The sequence below is a fragment of the Bos indicus genome, chromosome 2 (genome assembly GCF_029378745.1).
Source record: "Bos indicus isolate NIAB-ARS_2022 breed Sahiwal x Tharparkar chromosome 2, NIAB-ARS_B.indTharparkar_mat_pri_1.0, whole genome shotgun sequence".
Classification (NCBI taxonomy): Eukaryota; Metazoa; Chordata; class Mammalia; order Artiodactyla; family Bovidae; genus Bos; species Bos indicus.
Window position 1 is genome coordinate 24,436,533 of NC_091761.1, and position 16,036 is coordinate 24,452,568.

Sequence of the window (16,036 nt, forward strand, 5' to 3'; positions counted from 1 at the left end):
CTTCATCGCAAAGCAGCTACGAAGGGGAAAGAACCGGAAGGGCTGAGGGGCAGCTGGCCCGGCCAGCGCCCTCGGGGCCGGCCAATGTGGAACCCACAAAGGGGGCGGGAAAAGAGACAACAACAACAGCAAAATCATAACAGCTAGGCTCGGGTTTTCTTCCTGCGCGCGCGCGAGTGAAAAGTTCAGAGACTCAAAAATTAACCGCAAGACAGTGGTTTTAAGGGGTGAAAGCTTTCTATTCGGGCAGAGTCAAGGCTAGGGAAAGAAAAAAGTATGCATGTCTAAGACTTATTAGTCTTCCAAATGAGGGCGTCCCCATTCCTTTCCAGATGCGTTTCCCGCATTGGGAAACAGACGCGCCAGGATCCGTCTCTCCGAATGCACAGGGCCACTTCGGGGCTTCAGATTTGTGTTCAGAACGGCTCCCAAGTCCTACCGCATTTTCCCTAGCCGGCGCTGCTAGGTGCTAGGTAGGTTACTCTGGGACCTGTCGTTAGCCAATTTCTTCTAAAAGTTCTCCAGGTGGATTTCAGCAATTTAAGAAAAAGGGCCCCTGGTCTCTTGCGACCTTCGTATTGCTCCTCAGGCCTCGTGGGGCAGTTTGGTCAGGATCTGCGCGCCCCTCGACGTGATGAGAACAGTGTGCTCGAATTGGGCAGACCTAAAACAACACAAGACCGAGATCAGCGAGCTCAAGCGCCGGCGGGGCAGGGATCAGCAGCTCGCCCGCGTCGTGGGACGAACCTGCCCTTCCAGGACAATTTAAAAGCAACCCGGCAGAAAGCAAACACCTTTGATTGTCCAAGGAGACCACAGTCCACGAGTCCTCCAGCACTTTAAATTCAGGGGATCCCTCGGTTACAATTGGCTCTGTAAGAAGGAAAATATTTACTGCAGTGATCTAATCAAATTCTTGTCAAACATTGTTTCAACTGATTATTAAAAAAAAAAAAAAAAGAATAAGAAGGTTCTCCCCCCTCCCTCCCAGTGCTTCCCCCCACGAGTTCATGTTGTCATCTCGCAAGCGCTAATTGATGTTGCTTACATAGTATGCTACAAACGAAACAGTAGGAAGAGGAAACGCTATGGCATTCAAAAATGTATGAAATTGCCTACTTCGTAATTTTTTTAGAGAAAAAAGGGCATTTAATCAAGACTTAATTAGGACCCTGTGGATAATAACCACCCAAACACCAGTCCCTCTTATAAATATCAGTCGGTTTTTTAAAATATTTGAATTTTTAAAACATGCTCAAAATGTTCATTAATCAGCAAATAACAATTTTCTTATTTCACTGTAATTGCTTCTCCATTAAGCCCCACAGTCAGAAATATGATGCCTTCGGGGCTTTAGGTGATTGGAATTTGGTGGTGACACCAATCACATGATCAGCCAGGAATGGGTCGACAGAGAGTATATGCCACTTGCTGACAGGGAGCAAGGGACTTAATCGCCTCTAGTTACTGGGTGTTAATGAAAGAAGAAGAAAACACCCCCCACAAAAAGGCAACACAAAAAACCAAACACTACATTATGTTGGTAACAGAATTAAAGGTTGGACGGCTGCCGTCTCCTAAATGTGTTGGTAAGTATCTGATTTAGGAAGATGGGGCTAGAGGATATTATTTAATTAGGTTTACTATGCATCTGAATTATTTCATTACACTGATTGGCTTTATTAGTCCTTCACCGGACTGCCTGGCCTAGGCCAGCGCTGCTGCTCCGTGCCAGGGAGCCCCTGCTCTCTGAAGAGGAACTTAGCACTAACCTATGGTGAACGCCATGCCTTCCTCCATGAGTAGATCGCTGTCATTCGCTGTAAGACAAAAATACAAGTGTGGGGCGTGGGGATGGGATATGGTGAAAACAGAGAGAAATGGATTAGAAGGGTTAGGCTGCACAAAAAAGTGGTCATTTTATTTTTCTTTTAGGAAGAGGTTGCTAGAATCTTGAGTGGTGGCTACCCAGGGGTTAAGCACAGGGCTCCTGGGCCCTCAGCCTCTGCATTTTCTGAGCTTGGGGTCAGGGCCCCTAGGACGGGTGCACCAAGGCTGAGCAGCCCAGGTGCTTGAGACACTTTTTGGGCTCCCCAATCTACTGTCCCCTTGCTCTGGCCACTTGCTCTGAGGTTTGCTGGCTTCCACCTCCCAAGGGAAAGAGGAAGACATCTTGGGAACTGAGACAAAGGGAGGGCAGGTTGGTAAGAGGGAAGAACAAGGGTGACCTGAAATATTTCCAGGGCTTGGCACTGGGTGGGCACTCACCTGAGAGGCCCTTTCTGCACTCTAGCCTGGGCCTCTTAACAGCTGGCTCAGGTGAAGTTCTTTGGCCTAAAGGAAGTTCTGACCTGCTGAGTGTCTAGGGATCTTTCAGGGGGTGGATTCCAGCTAGTAGTTCCTCTATGGGGCTGTTCCCACCCCCAAGCACACAGGTCAAAGCCCCAGGATCAACTTTCCTTTGGTGCTTGTCCAGGTATGCATGCCTCTTGGGGACACTCCACAGAACTGCTTCATAGTCTAACCCAAATCCCCCACCCCTTCTGGCCCACCCTTGCCTTCTCACTGTAGGGAGAACATCCAGGCAGTGAAAAACGGGAGACTCTGGGTATAATCTAGGAATCACTAAAGAGTACACGCTGCTAAATACATCAGCTGTCAACGCTGTGTAGGATGTAATGAAGTTTAACCACAACAGTCAGCAGTTAGAGAAGGGAGTAGAAAAAGAAAAACAGAAAACAGTCCTATGGCATGCTGCTGGGACATTGATGCAGTGGTGTTTTGTTTTCAGTAACTTTTTCTAGACAAATATCCCTTGTGCCTTCCAGCCATCACCCTTCAGGAGAAGACAAAAAGCAAAACAAAGCTTATTTGGGGATTGAAATGGCAGGCTCTAATTCAGTAACATAGTAACATGCTGGTTAGGATTAAATAGGACCCCCCCCCACACACACACACACACCCTCATAGGGAATGATGACAATGTGAATTCCATGTTGCAGCAAGAGATTCAGGAGCAAAACTGCTTTATCTTGATTCCTTTCAATAAGCAGCTCCCAAACTAACTTTCTTACCATGATGCCAAATTTCTGGATGTCCATGAAAGTAAGATCCTATCCCATGTCCCACAAAATGTGGACAGACTTGCAAACCATTCTGATGAGTTATCTGGCTTTAAAAGTGACCAAACAAAATACTGAATTAAATTGGATCATTTTAAGTGCATATATAGATAAGACAAAGTCCCTTCAAAGTATTCTCTGAAAAAGAAAAAAAAAAATCAGTTCTATTTAGAGTCATATGGTAACAATTTGTTTTCATTATTCTGGAAAAATTTTATATTTTGTCACAGCTTGCAACAACTCCCTTTGGATACGTGAAGAAAAAAGATATGTAGCTAACACAATAGTTTGCTTCAATTACTTGAGTACAGCATTCAAACGAGGTCACTTTTAGACAATGAGTCTTCATGCACATATATACAGTGTAATATAACCAAGATACATGTGCAGGTAATGCAGGTCATACAAACCTGCCTGATTCATATGGAGTTTCACCAGAAGACTGTACAAATTATTACTGACTTGGGAACCAACCAGACAAAAAATTACAATCTGAAATGTGACTTCTATAATTGCTTATTCTGGTCTATTTCAGAACATCAAACATTTTATAGACACATTTATACAAAAGGTCACATCTGCTTTGTCAATATTCTTGAAGCACTTCAAAACTTTGTGATTATTTGAGATTTCTACTCAAGACCTATACGATTAACAGAATTCATAAAATATGCTTTTTAATTGCTATGATGCTTAAGAGAAGCTAGTATTGTGATTCCTAATTCTTAATGCTACATTAGTTACTTTTACATGCAAATCTTTTGGATTCCATTTATTCCATATAAGTGAAATCTTAGAATCCAACCCTAAAACCTTCACCTACAAGATTAAGGAGTTGTTTTTGAATTCAGGTGGACATGTTCATTTCTGGGAGCACCAGAAAGACAAGAATGTACATACCATGAACAATTTATATTTTCATGCAGATGAAGAGCAAAGTGCCTTAACCCTAAACATAATAATGGATTGGGATTTATAGGACTACTATTTAAATTCTTAACCAAACCAAAGTTCTTGGATCCCAAGCTAGTTTTCAGCAGCCCTTTGGTTTGGTTTACCACAAACTTAAAGGCATTTAGCAGCATCTTTATGAGCATTCCTGTCAAAATACTTTTCTCTAGACATTTTTAACCTTCATCTCCAGACCTGTAAAATGTCTTCACTTAGGCCAGGATGTCACCATAAATATCAGATGGGCAGTCTCTCATTCAGATTTAATTTCCATGTAACAGAAATAGGTGAGCTATACATGTGTTGAGGAGAGGAACGGTAAGTGAATGCTTTTCTCTCTTAATTTGTTCTTTATGGTTATACTTATTTCTGTGTGTCTTTTCACTCTGGACAGGAGGTATAACAACTTTTCCAAGTGGCTTCTATTTGACCCACACAAGTCCTGAATAAAAACTCAGGATGGAGAGTAGATAGAGACTGGAAGAGAGATTATTCAGTAAGATATGCTGATCTAGATTTTTTTTTTAAGTAAGAATAGGTCTTATCTACCCATCTACCCATTATGTTATCTATGTCCCAACAAACCTTAATAATTCTAAGAGGATTCACTATAAACTGTTCTTCTATTTTCTTTTCTTAAAAAAAAAAAAATAGGCTCTAACTGATTGGCAAGCATCACAGCTACACTGTGAACGTGTGTTACAGTGGCAATCTTCATTTTAATTTCTGATGAGAGGATAGGAAGAAAGCCCACTATGAAAAAACACTTGGGGTCCCTCCCCCCTCATATCTCTCACTCCTCTTCATAAAAGAAGCTGTGCAATTACTAGGTGGCTAAAGATATCTGAGTGCTTTCTACAACAATTTACTGCCTGGATCCTGCTGAAACTTTTGGTTATAGGAGGATCATAGAATGTATGTGTCATGGATGCAAAGGTCAGAGGATTTCACAGCCATGAGGAAAGAGGAAAAGATCAGGACAAATTTCCCTCAGTTCCTTGGCTGAGTACCTGTCTCAGTGGTTGATTCTCAGGAACTAAATAAAAACTCCTGTCTGCTTTTTAGGGTCTTTTCTTTTGGGATTGGTAGTTAGCTGTTTTAACACATACTTCCTGGGACTGAATGGAATAAAATCTCATTAATGTTTCTAATTACTGATGAAAAGCATGCCCTTTCTACTATTGTACTGTGTACTGTTCTTCTATTTTGGAATATAAGGGAAGCCCAAGATTAATTTACATGATTCTAAGATTTAAATCTAACTTCGGGGAGACAATCCAAGCAATCTGTAGGAGCAAATGTCTGCTCTAAAGTGAAATCAAGTACTAGAAATCCTAGTTGTGGCACAGGAAAGTGGAGCATGCAGGCTTCTCCTGACTAGTGTGTTGGGGGAAGTGGAAGTGTTGGGTGGGCAGGGGTGCCCACAAAGCATACGGTTATTCCTTAACACCAGCCATCATGGGTTGTGACCTATTTCTGAGCATGAAGGTCTTCTTGCCTTGGATATTACACAGATGAAATCTGCCTTCTTTTTGTTGAAATCTGCTAAAGAGAACTCTCCGAGTATTAGCTCTTCTGTTCTGATTTTTTCTAACTAAAAACTCTCTAAGACAGCAGCTCACTTATTTAAGTCTGAGCACATTTGGGATTTGAAGCCCTTCATATGGAATATTTGGGGAGGAGGAGAGAGACATATAAAGGAGTTTATGAACTTGAAAATTATTCTGTGTTACAGTTCATGTTTCAGGTGTGGTTTAGAGTTAAGAGAGAGATCTCTCTTAAGGAATTTCATCCTGTGACTGTTCTCTTAATTGAATTCCCTTTCATGAGATAGTTTTCCTCAACAAAAGTTTTGTCTAGATAAATTAAAATTCTTGATACATTTAAACTATATTTCATGACTAAGAATACATTCCCCAAGAGGGCAGAGGAGTACTATTTTTAAGTACACACTCTTCTAAAGGAATAAAAATGCACATGGAAATAGTTTTATTACTATTTCTATATGAATTCTATCAACAGAACTGATTTCCAAATGGTCACATCTCTAATTAAAGGATCTCAAATGGCACCTGATTTTCTAAGTCATGGAATTTTACTTAATTTTTTTCAGATTTTTATTTTAAGCAGTAGTCTTTGGATGCTACTGCTGCTGCTGCTAAGTCGCTTCAGTCGTGTCTGACTCTGTGCGACCCCATAGACGGCAGCCCACCAGGCTCCCCCGTCCCTGGGATTCTCCAGGCAAGAACACTGGAGTGGGTTGCTATTTCCTTCTCCAAGTCTTTGGATGCAGGAATGCACAAATTCAAGGATTCCCTCTAATTGAAAAGGAATGTTTAAGTACAATTAGTAATATTTTTGAAAGCCAACAACTGTTTTCCAAAAGAGGAGTACATTTTTTTTTGTTTCAAACTGGATTACAAATTACTGTATTTTTCTTACAATAGTGCTGAACTTTTATTTGAGGTTTTCTGTTTCTGAAAAGCAGGCATGATGGATTGAAATAAAAGATAATTTATTGCAATGCTTACTTTCATGTGCAGAGAGAAGCAGTGTAATTGTAATTTACAGTAGCTGTCAAGAAAAAATCCATCACAGATGACATTAAAATGACTTATTTTGCCTGAGCCACTTATTGTTTAAATGTGCATAATCTAATAGAAAGAGATTATTTTAAAAAATCTGCTTTATATTCTTCTAAATTAATATCAAAACATATACTTATGAATTAAACATTAAAAACCATTCATTGATACTTTCACCATGACATTTACAAGGATAAGTTTAAATTATTTTTGATTGAACTGTCACATATTTGTGATGCATGAATGTACACATTCAGAGTATCCTCATATGTACAGCTCATATCATCGAAGGATAATTACAAAAATACAGATTTAGAAATATTTTAACGCAAATGGAGGTACAGTGAGCATAATAACGCTGTAACCTAAAGATCACTAGACATCCCTCATAAAAAAGAAGGGCACAGGGAGAATTCTTTTAGCCAACACTTCTTCGGAGACATCATCCTATTCTTTAGGTTTCAGAGAATTTCAAAATTTCCTATAAAGATCTCCAGGTTTTGACATGATCCTACTAAAAGATGCTTGAATGTTCTTTCAGTGGTGTATCAGTAGAGAGAGGCTATGCAAACGATGGTGAATATCTTAATCGAGGCTGAGTTGAAAGATGTTTGTAAACCTTTGGTCTATAATGATTCCGAGTACTTCTGGCTTAAAGGTGGAGACTGTTTATTTACTCCCTTGAGGGTTTGCCTGAATAAGAAAAGGCGAAATAACAGATGTCCAGAAACACTGCCTTAACACATCAGAACAAATATTTGTTAGACTCGGGGCCAGTTTCCTCCTCAGAGGCAGACACAAACCGTCTAAATAATGAAATGCATTAGAGTAACGGGAAAAGTTCATTGTCTATGCTATCTTTCACATAGTTTTGTGAGTGCAGTTGTTGGGACTGATCTGGTTTTCAAAGCAGCCTGTACATGCAGATTCATTCTCTACGAAAACTGACCTTTGCATCCAGATAGCTAAAATTCAATGTCACTTTCAATTTTACTCTTCTTCTTTTTTTTTTTTATGTAGCTAGAATTAATGTAGTGAATATGTAATGAAATGCATTATCCTGCATGGAGATTTATCAGATTTTCCGACTGAATGCTATGCTTTGCTAGTACTAGCTGGAGTTCACCTGCATGTTGGTGTGGCGTGTGGCTCTTTTTTGTAAAGAGTTAAGTCGTACACAAAAAAAGGGAACAAAGGTCAGCACCCAGCCGCCACTTGAATGTGAGATTTTTCTTTTTATTCCCCTTGATGTATACTAGGCTCTGTGTTATTAGTCTTAATGATGGAAAATTGTAGTGTTGATACAAATCTTTTTTTCAAAGTAGTAGGCGGGAGCTCCATTTGTTAGTAAGTTTTTTTGTGACTAAAAGCCACGGACAGTACATTTATGTAGCAGTAAAAGGCCTAGATGCTCTTTCCATAGCAGAGCTAATTATTCCTACTGTGACCTTACTGATCTAGCCTGTTCCTAGTACGTCTCATCTGCACGCCTGTTCCTCTGTGTAGATGGTGTCAGAGAATATGAAAAACCCTATAATGAAACCATTTTCATGATGGAGAAAGGCTACTGGAGTTGCACTTGCTACAAAGAGGCTCAATTATATGAGTAATTGTGATAATTTTCTACATTCATAGCCTTCAATGGGGAAAAAAGAATGAGAGCCACAAAGGAAAATTACTTTAACAAGAAAGTACAGAGAGTAAAAATGGAAGAAGAGACAAAAAAAGGGGGAAAAAAAACAGAAAAAAAAAAGTTTAAAAAATAGATCTGAAGGGAGGAATAGCGAGACAGGGAGAACAACAGAAATGCTCAAAAGCCCATGTGCAGCTGTGTTGCACAATTAAATTGAATTTTTTTTCCTGCAGTTGATGAATGTGACTACTGCAAATGTGCCTCTGTAGTTAGCTATCATTTGTTGTTCCGTGACAGGAAAAGGATAATTACCTCTCAGAGAGAATCAAAGGCTGACATGCCCTTTAGACACAGCCATGAATGCAGAGCTCGATAGAATGCTTGAATAAGAATCTAGTGTTCTCTGCCCCCTTCTACTGAAGAATAAATTTTGTTAAAATGCAAGAGCACCACCAGTAAATTTGTTGAACCCTAGGTGTTCAAAAATATGAGGTACATCTATCGACTCATCCCATTTGCAAAAATAAAACTGCATTTTGAATTCATTTCTATTATATTCATGGACAGTAAGATAGTGAGATATGCATTAAATTTCTTTTCCCAGTAGGGGTCTGATTCAACATTTCCTATGAAAGAACAGAGAGACACTATCCTTTTTTCCCAGGCTAGTTAGCCTATAATTTAAAACTGTCAAAAACACAATTTTGTTCAAAGTCTTCAATAAAAGCTTCTCCGATATAACCCAAAGAGATTTTACTAAAGTTTGATTCAGACACTGTTACAATATTTTTAAAGCCATAAATACATTTAACTGATATTTTACTGCCTTTTTTCTTAGAGTATTCGAAGGCTTACGAAGAAAAAAGGCAGCATCTTTTCAAGGTGACTAAGCCTTCCATCCTTCAGACAATTGGGAAGTATTCAATGGTTCATATTAATGAGAGCAGTACTTTAAAAGGTACTAATGTAACCATCTTTAAGAAAATATGTTACTTTTAAATGAAAACACATATTCTGCACATCTACTTCAAAACAGGGGGAAAAAAAGAGATCTAAAATAGGTAACAGATTACAAAGAAAAGTCTTGAATTCAGAAAATACACATACTCTCAAAAAGCAAGCAGAGAAGGCTGTGTGGAAAGTAAACAGTGGTTTACAGGAAAAATGAACCAGACCAAAAAAAAAAAAAAAAAGATCACCCTTTCAGGCTGTCTGCTAATCCACTAATTTGAAAGGTAAGCCTTGCTTGAGCTAATGCTTTTTATCTTTCTGTCACAGGAATAATTTCACTTCATGCCTTTATAAAATCTAGCTTTTCTCCTGTCTCCTATTCAAGATTTGAGATACTTACCTTTTCTTAGCTACTCTTCCATGTTTGGTATGAGTTTGAATATAGGAACACTACAGACCAATACGTCGAGCTAAAACTAAAGCAGTCATATGAATATTGCTTGCTGCTTCTATCAGTTTCTTTGTTGACCTGATATAATTCACTTTTTTGAAATCATTTTCTTTTTTTTAAAACTCAGGGAACAGCACTGCAGCCTGGCAGTTCACATACTGATATCAGACTGAAATGATGGTTCTGAATCATAAAACATGTCATCAACTTTACACCAAGCCACCAATAACCTTTGTACCATCTGCCAACCCTCCCTTTATTTGTCACTGTAAGGCTTACCTGATTGTGTTTCCAATGACAGAGAACGGAGCCCCCGCTCTGCAAGCCGCAATTGCTTCATCTCTACACCTCCTGGCAACCTCCACTAACTTTTTACCACATTCATCCACATTGCCCACCAAAAATGTTTCTGAGGTGTCTCCATGGTAGCCATTGTAGTAAACCTAAACACAGGCAGAAATGTACAAATATGTCCTTGTTTAAAAATCTATTCTCCTACAGTCTACCTTGCATTCCTTTATATATTTAGTAAATTCATGTGTTTCACCCTTCCAGAATTATTAAGTTTACAGAAACACGAAACAGACACACAATGATATTACAAAAGTTTAAATAAATACATGACTAGCATGGCTCTTTCAGCACTATGATTATCAATATTCTTTAACAGTTTGAGTCCTCATTTTATTTCTGAGGCAAAATTATATATGCAAAAATAGCGACCAAAGACATTGACCCATAATTACTGCAATAGGTTTAGAGAATTCAGAAGTATTTCACACAGTGGAAGGTTTCTTAAAGTATCATAAAGATACTTATCTTTTATTTACCAGTCCCACACTTGGAAGTGATAGATAATGACAAGAAGAAATAAGATAGATGTGTCAGTGTTATAACAGACAGAAGAAGAATTCAGTTCCAAGAACTGAAGTGGCTCAATATCGGAATGAAATAAGTTATAGAAAAATCCTGTCTGGAAGTGAAATCTTAATCAAATATTCCAGATAGCAGAATGTTAACAGAAAACACTATACATGGATTTTTAAAGAATCAGAATATAACAAAACAGGTTTAAGAATAAAATGACAGAAAATAACATTTTATCTGTCTTCAATGACTCAGAAGCCCTGCAGGATCTTGAAAGACACCATATTCATTATAAAAATCAATAATCACCAAACACTGTAATAAATACAGAAGGTAGAGGAGACTGGTTGAATATTGAACCTTTGATATAGCATGGAATTTGCTATTTTGCATAAATTTGTCCTATGTAATTATTTTTCACATTTCTCTTTCTCATGAAGTAGAATGCAGGAACTGTAATAAAAAAGATGTTTATCTAAGCTTTCTGTTTTAATATGCAATTAATCTGTATACTCGTCTTCAATAAAAATACTCTTGTATGCTCTGTAAGGGAGGCAGGAGAAGTCTTTATCTTCACTTTTCAAGTCAGGAAACAGAGGCACAGACAAGTGACTTGTCTAAGGTTAGTGGCAGAAAACAAGAGGCAGATCCAGGTCAATATGATGGATTCTTGGCTTCTAATCCAGTGTTTTTTCTACTATATCAAGTCACCTTGCAATACAACAGTGTTTTATATATTTATTCCCATTTGTAACCCAAGAGAGTACAAATTTTTACTTTATACACAAGAATATAACATTTATTAATAAAGAGCAATTATTAAGACAAAATTGTAACGCTGTTTCTATAGTTGCTATTTAAGTAAAAATGTATTTAAAAAATCATTATTTGCCTTTTCATATTACTTTTCGCTAGTCTGAAAATGACTACTTGAAAGATTCAATATATATGGAAATAATACTTTTGAAAGTCTGTGGCAGTTATCTATAATTATTGGTTTTATCCACAAACAATTCTTGTTTTATTCTTCATTTATTTAATTCTTCATTTATTAATAATTTAATAACATTTAAAATGTTTATTGAGCAACTATTATGGGATATCACATCATCTTTTTTTTTTAAACATTCAACTTTCAAGGGGAAGTCTATTTTCTTGTGATATATACTAGATGTAAACAATTATAAAATGTAATGAGTATTTTCTGATAAGTAATGAAGCCTTTCATTTAATAAAATATTTCATAAGAAATATAATTTCAGTTACTGACCTGCATGTTTCCTTGGTCCCTTCACATTGCTCTGTGCACGTGTTTAGATGTGTTCAACTCTTTGCAACCCCATGGACTGTAGCCCGCCAGGCTCCTCTGTCCATGGAATTTCCCAGGCAAGAATACTGGAGTGGGCTGTCATTCCCTTCTCCAGGGGATCTTCCTGACCCAGGGATCGAACCCACATCTCTTGTGTCTCCTGCATTGGCAGGCAGATTCTTTACCACTGTGCCATGTGAAAAGTCCTCACATTTTGAGACACTCGAAAACATTTCACTTTGATCATTTGAATGTTAAATATGAAATTGTTTACTGAAAGTCTTCAGGAAACTTAGGAAAGGCAGAGACTATTCTCTTTGGGCACATTGGAAACAGGTGGGAAGGGCATGCTGATTTCATTGAAAGCAGCAATATTTTATTAGGGATGATTAGGTAAGATAATAAATGGATAGCCTCTAAGTCAGGTTTAATCTAAAAGAAAAGTGCATAATGAAAAATACTTTATTTCATGTATACTTTATAAAATACCTCCTTCTACATATTCTGAGCTGGAGAGAGAGCAGCAATATGTGTGGGGCAAATGTTCAGGTATTCTAAGTAACTAGGACAAAATGATATAGAGAGTATCCACCATAAACGAAGTTTTGGCTATATACTAAGACAAATTGCTATGAAGAGAAAAGACTGAATTAATTTAAACAACTAAAAAGCAGACTGAACTAAACCACTGGATGCCAACCTCTACCACATTCCCACTCCCATCCACGTTTCATGACCTGGATATGAAATCATATTACTAAGAATATTTTCCCACTAATAGAGAAAATACTCCCTGAATGCTGTCTGTCTCAACTAGTTCTCAGCAGATGTTTACTTTATATTTATTTATTTGAAATATACTTATTAATCATCAGATGTATAGAATTTATGTACAATCTCCATTATCCTAAGGTACCGTTACATAATTTTTTAGTAAAACAAACTGTCAAAGCACAAATAACCTAAGTCTGAGAACTGTGAAAGGCTAAGGAAATTAGAAAAGGTTAGAGCTTGTACAGTTTGAAGTTCCTGTGTTAAATTACCTGGGGCTGTTATTTGAAAGAAAGGCTGTTAACCATTTGGTGAAAACTTAAGTTCAAGAAAGAAAAGCACTCTGCGTGTACGCTTGGAGTTCAAGGCTGTCTATACCAGAAATGGAACACAACGTTACCTTCAGGGATTTTAATAAATCTAAGGAACACTGCTAGCAAAAGAGTTTCTGTCCAAATAGACTGACACACACAGGCCAATGTAGCCCCTAATGACAGAGTAAGATAATGACAGGCCCCACTCAAAATCAGCAGGAAGAGGAAGATCAATCTTGGCAGAGTGAAGGAAAAATGCTGGCTTTCTTCGCCTTAGCTCATCTCATATATATCTAGCTTCAGCAGCTGCCCAGTGCTGTAGGGCTCTGCATTAACTACACAGTGGATCAATAACAATTACACCTTCTCAAAAACATGACACATAGCAGGATTGGGTTGACATTTCACTTAGGCCAACATTGATCTCAGTGCATCTGATTCCAGCCCTAAATTCAAGTCAGGCCTGGGTTTACTTGGAATAAACACAGCGTTAAAGACAAAAAAGGAAACCAGCTGCTTGCGTCTGGGTCTAGAAGTAAACAGCACTTCCATCGGCGCAGTTCACGTTTTCAATCCACTCTTCTTCCTGTTGCTACCAGCAATTCTGAAGTTGATCAAAGACTGTTTTTTATATGATTTACTCACCGTGACATCAATGTTGATAATATCTCCATCCTGAAGAGGTCGACTGAAACATAAACAGAAAAAAAAAATGGTGATAGATCCCAATAAAAGGAATATAAAAATAAATACCTAATGACTACAATCAGAAGCCCAATGAGTAGTGACGATAATTCAGAGTGGAGAAGGATTGAGTGGAATAACTGTATCTAATCTTTAATTTATATTAGTCATATCATTTTTACTAGAAATACATAATATGAACATGCAGCATCACTGTTTAAAAATCTACTTATTCTCAACAAAATATACTTATTATTACCTTAATTTCGCAAAGAGCCAAAACAATAGTGGATGGTAAAAGAAATATTTAATGTACAACCACTTTTTCAGATTACATATTGCTTTAACAAACATTAAATGGTGGTATTATGTCCATTTAGAAACAAAATACTTCAAAATTGTGTCTTTACCATAATCGGTTTCAAAAGTTTGCAGGCAGGTTTCAATTAAACTATAGTGTCTTTCAACATACATTACAGATCTTAGTTTCACGTTTCAGTTTCCAAAGGAACAATATGTTATTAAGCAATGAATACCTGTCAGGAATACCATGACAAAGCACGTTGTTTACAGAGGTACAAACAGATTTTGGAAACCCTCCATAGCCTAGAGGTGAGGGGTAGGCATCATGACTGATTATTTCCTGATGAACAAGAGCATCTATCTCTTCAGTTGTCATGTCAACCTGAAATATTAAATAAAGAAACTGTGAAGCGACAGTTGGAGAGATCTCCTGTATTTATTGACTGTGCCTATAGCTACAGCCCTTCCAGATGAGGTTGTACAAATTTACTGTGATAAGCTTGTGATACAACATTTTAATTAATTATGATTAACACCAAAATCCTAAACTGTGCCTTTCTGACAATTGTTTGGGTATATGGTGGTGTTATGGGCTATTAGGAAATGGCCATTTTAAACTCTAAGATCCTTTCAATCATTTGTGAATCATTAAATGACAGGATTCCTTTTTAGCCTGGAGATTTCAAAAGCACGTTCTGAGGCAACTCCTTCCTCTTCCTCAATAGGTTAGTGGCTTCGGCTGATCAAGGCATATAAATTGTCAAAAGGATCGTCAGTTGAGGTGACAAACCTTGAAAAGTAGGTTGACCCATGCCTTTTTATCCCAGCAAAACATTACGTGGGTTTTGCAGTGATGGCATGGAGGTTATGGATCATCATCTGAAAAAATTAGTTTGATACATTTTGTAGAGATTCTGGTTCACTGATCTTGATTTCTTTCATACCAAAACAAATCAGTGTGTTTTTAAAAATATTTTTCCCTTACTAGAAGATACCCAAATTGCTCCCAAACTAAAAGAAAACTAAAATCAAGTTTTGTGGGCACATAAACACTGTCTCCATAAACTCATATATTATAAGTAAAAGTCTAAAACAAGATCTTTTATTGAAAATTAACATTCCTTCAACTGTTTTCTTTATGTTATTTTATATTCACATTATGGTTCATTGATAACAAGTCTATCACACAGATGTTACACCAAGTGTTTCATATTTGAGTCTCATTTCCTAAATGCAGCCCACCTTTTGGAAACTATAGGCTGGTATTTTCTTTTATGATCCTTACATAGCAGGATTCAGATTCAGTTTCAGATTATTCTGAAAGACCTAAATCTTATAGTAAGATAGTTGCATACAATTACATTGCTGAATTACCTACAGCTTGGTGTGTCTGGTCTGATCTTTCTTTGCAGAACCAATGCAAGAAAATAGGAGCCAAAGTATGAGGCAAAGCAACTCTTCAGGCACAAGAAATAATGTGGGGAATAAAAGCAGAAATTACAGGCAGGAATAAGAGGGCAGAAGTCAAAGCTGTCTGTCATGGAGCAACTTGGATAGGCTGACTGAGCTCAAGCCTATCTTCAGAATTCTGCTACTTAACATTGACTTTGGATTTTAAATTATCTTTTGAATAAACAGAAAATACACAATTCCTGTCCCCTATCCCAAGGTTTTACTTAATTTTTAACAAATTAGATGTGTACAAAAGAAGAGATAAAGGAAATAAGGAAAAGCGGGGAAGGTCTGCTGCCCTTTATGCAAGTCTTGCGAGGCTTCGTGAGACGCCACCTTTAAACTCTTCCCGGCCAAGAGGAGGACATGTCGGGCCAGCTGACAAGCCTGGAGAAGCCCTTGAATCTGATCTTCATTCTTAACTTCTATGCTGTCTCCCCAGTCGGGTACAATTCCTGTCGTCACATAGTCTGGCTTCTTTATGTGCTTGAGGAAAAAGGATTGAAAACGAAGATCAGAACCCAGCGCACGACAATGGGATCATTTTTTCGCACACAGCCTCCTGCTTCATGGAGCTCTGCCCTTCCTGCCGGAGCACCGACCTCCGAAGCCAGCACAACAGACCCTCCAGGCTGCCCCCGGT

At 37.9% G+C, this 16,036-nt stretch overlaps 1 protein-coding gene across 4 annotated transcripts in view; it reads right to left on the bottom strand.

Moving 5' to 3' along the window:
• Positions 1-218: 218 nt before the first annotated feature.
• The window catches only part of METAP1D (methionyl aminopeptidase type 1D, mitochondrial), a 77,133-nt gene continuing 61,315 nt past the window's right edge, over positions 219-16,036 (bottom strand). For 2 of the 4 annotated variants that reach the window (XM_019970882.2, XM_019970863.2), the window contains 8 exons: positions 15,730-15,879; positions 14,175-14,323; positions 13,600-13,642; positions 9,973-10,136; positions 3,075-3,172; positions 1,773-1,820; positions 795-873; positions 219-664 (listed from right to left, as the gene is read on the bottom strand). In XM_019970882.2, coding sequence (XP_019826441.1) covers positions 586-664; positions 795-873; positions 1,773-1,820; positions 3,075-3,172; positions 9,973-10,136; positions 13,600-13,642; positions 14,175-14,323; positions 15,730-15,879 — 810 coding nt within the window. In that variant the 3' untranslated portion in view covers positions 219-585. Of the gene's footprint in view, positions 665-747; positions 874-1,772; positions 1,821-3,074; positions 3,173-9,972; positions 10,137-13,599; positions 13,643-14,174; positions 14,324-15,729; positions 15,880-16,036 lie in introns of all 4 variants that reach the window. The other 2 variants (XM_019970874.2, XM_019970854.2) reach the window with 1 other exon arrangement.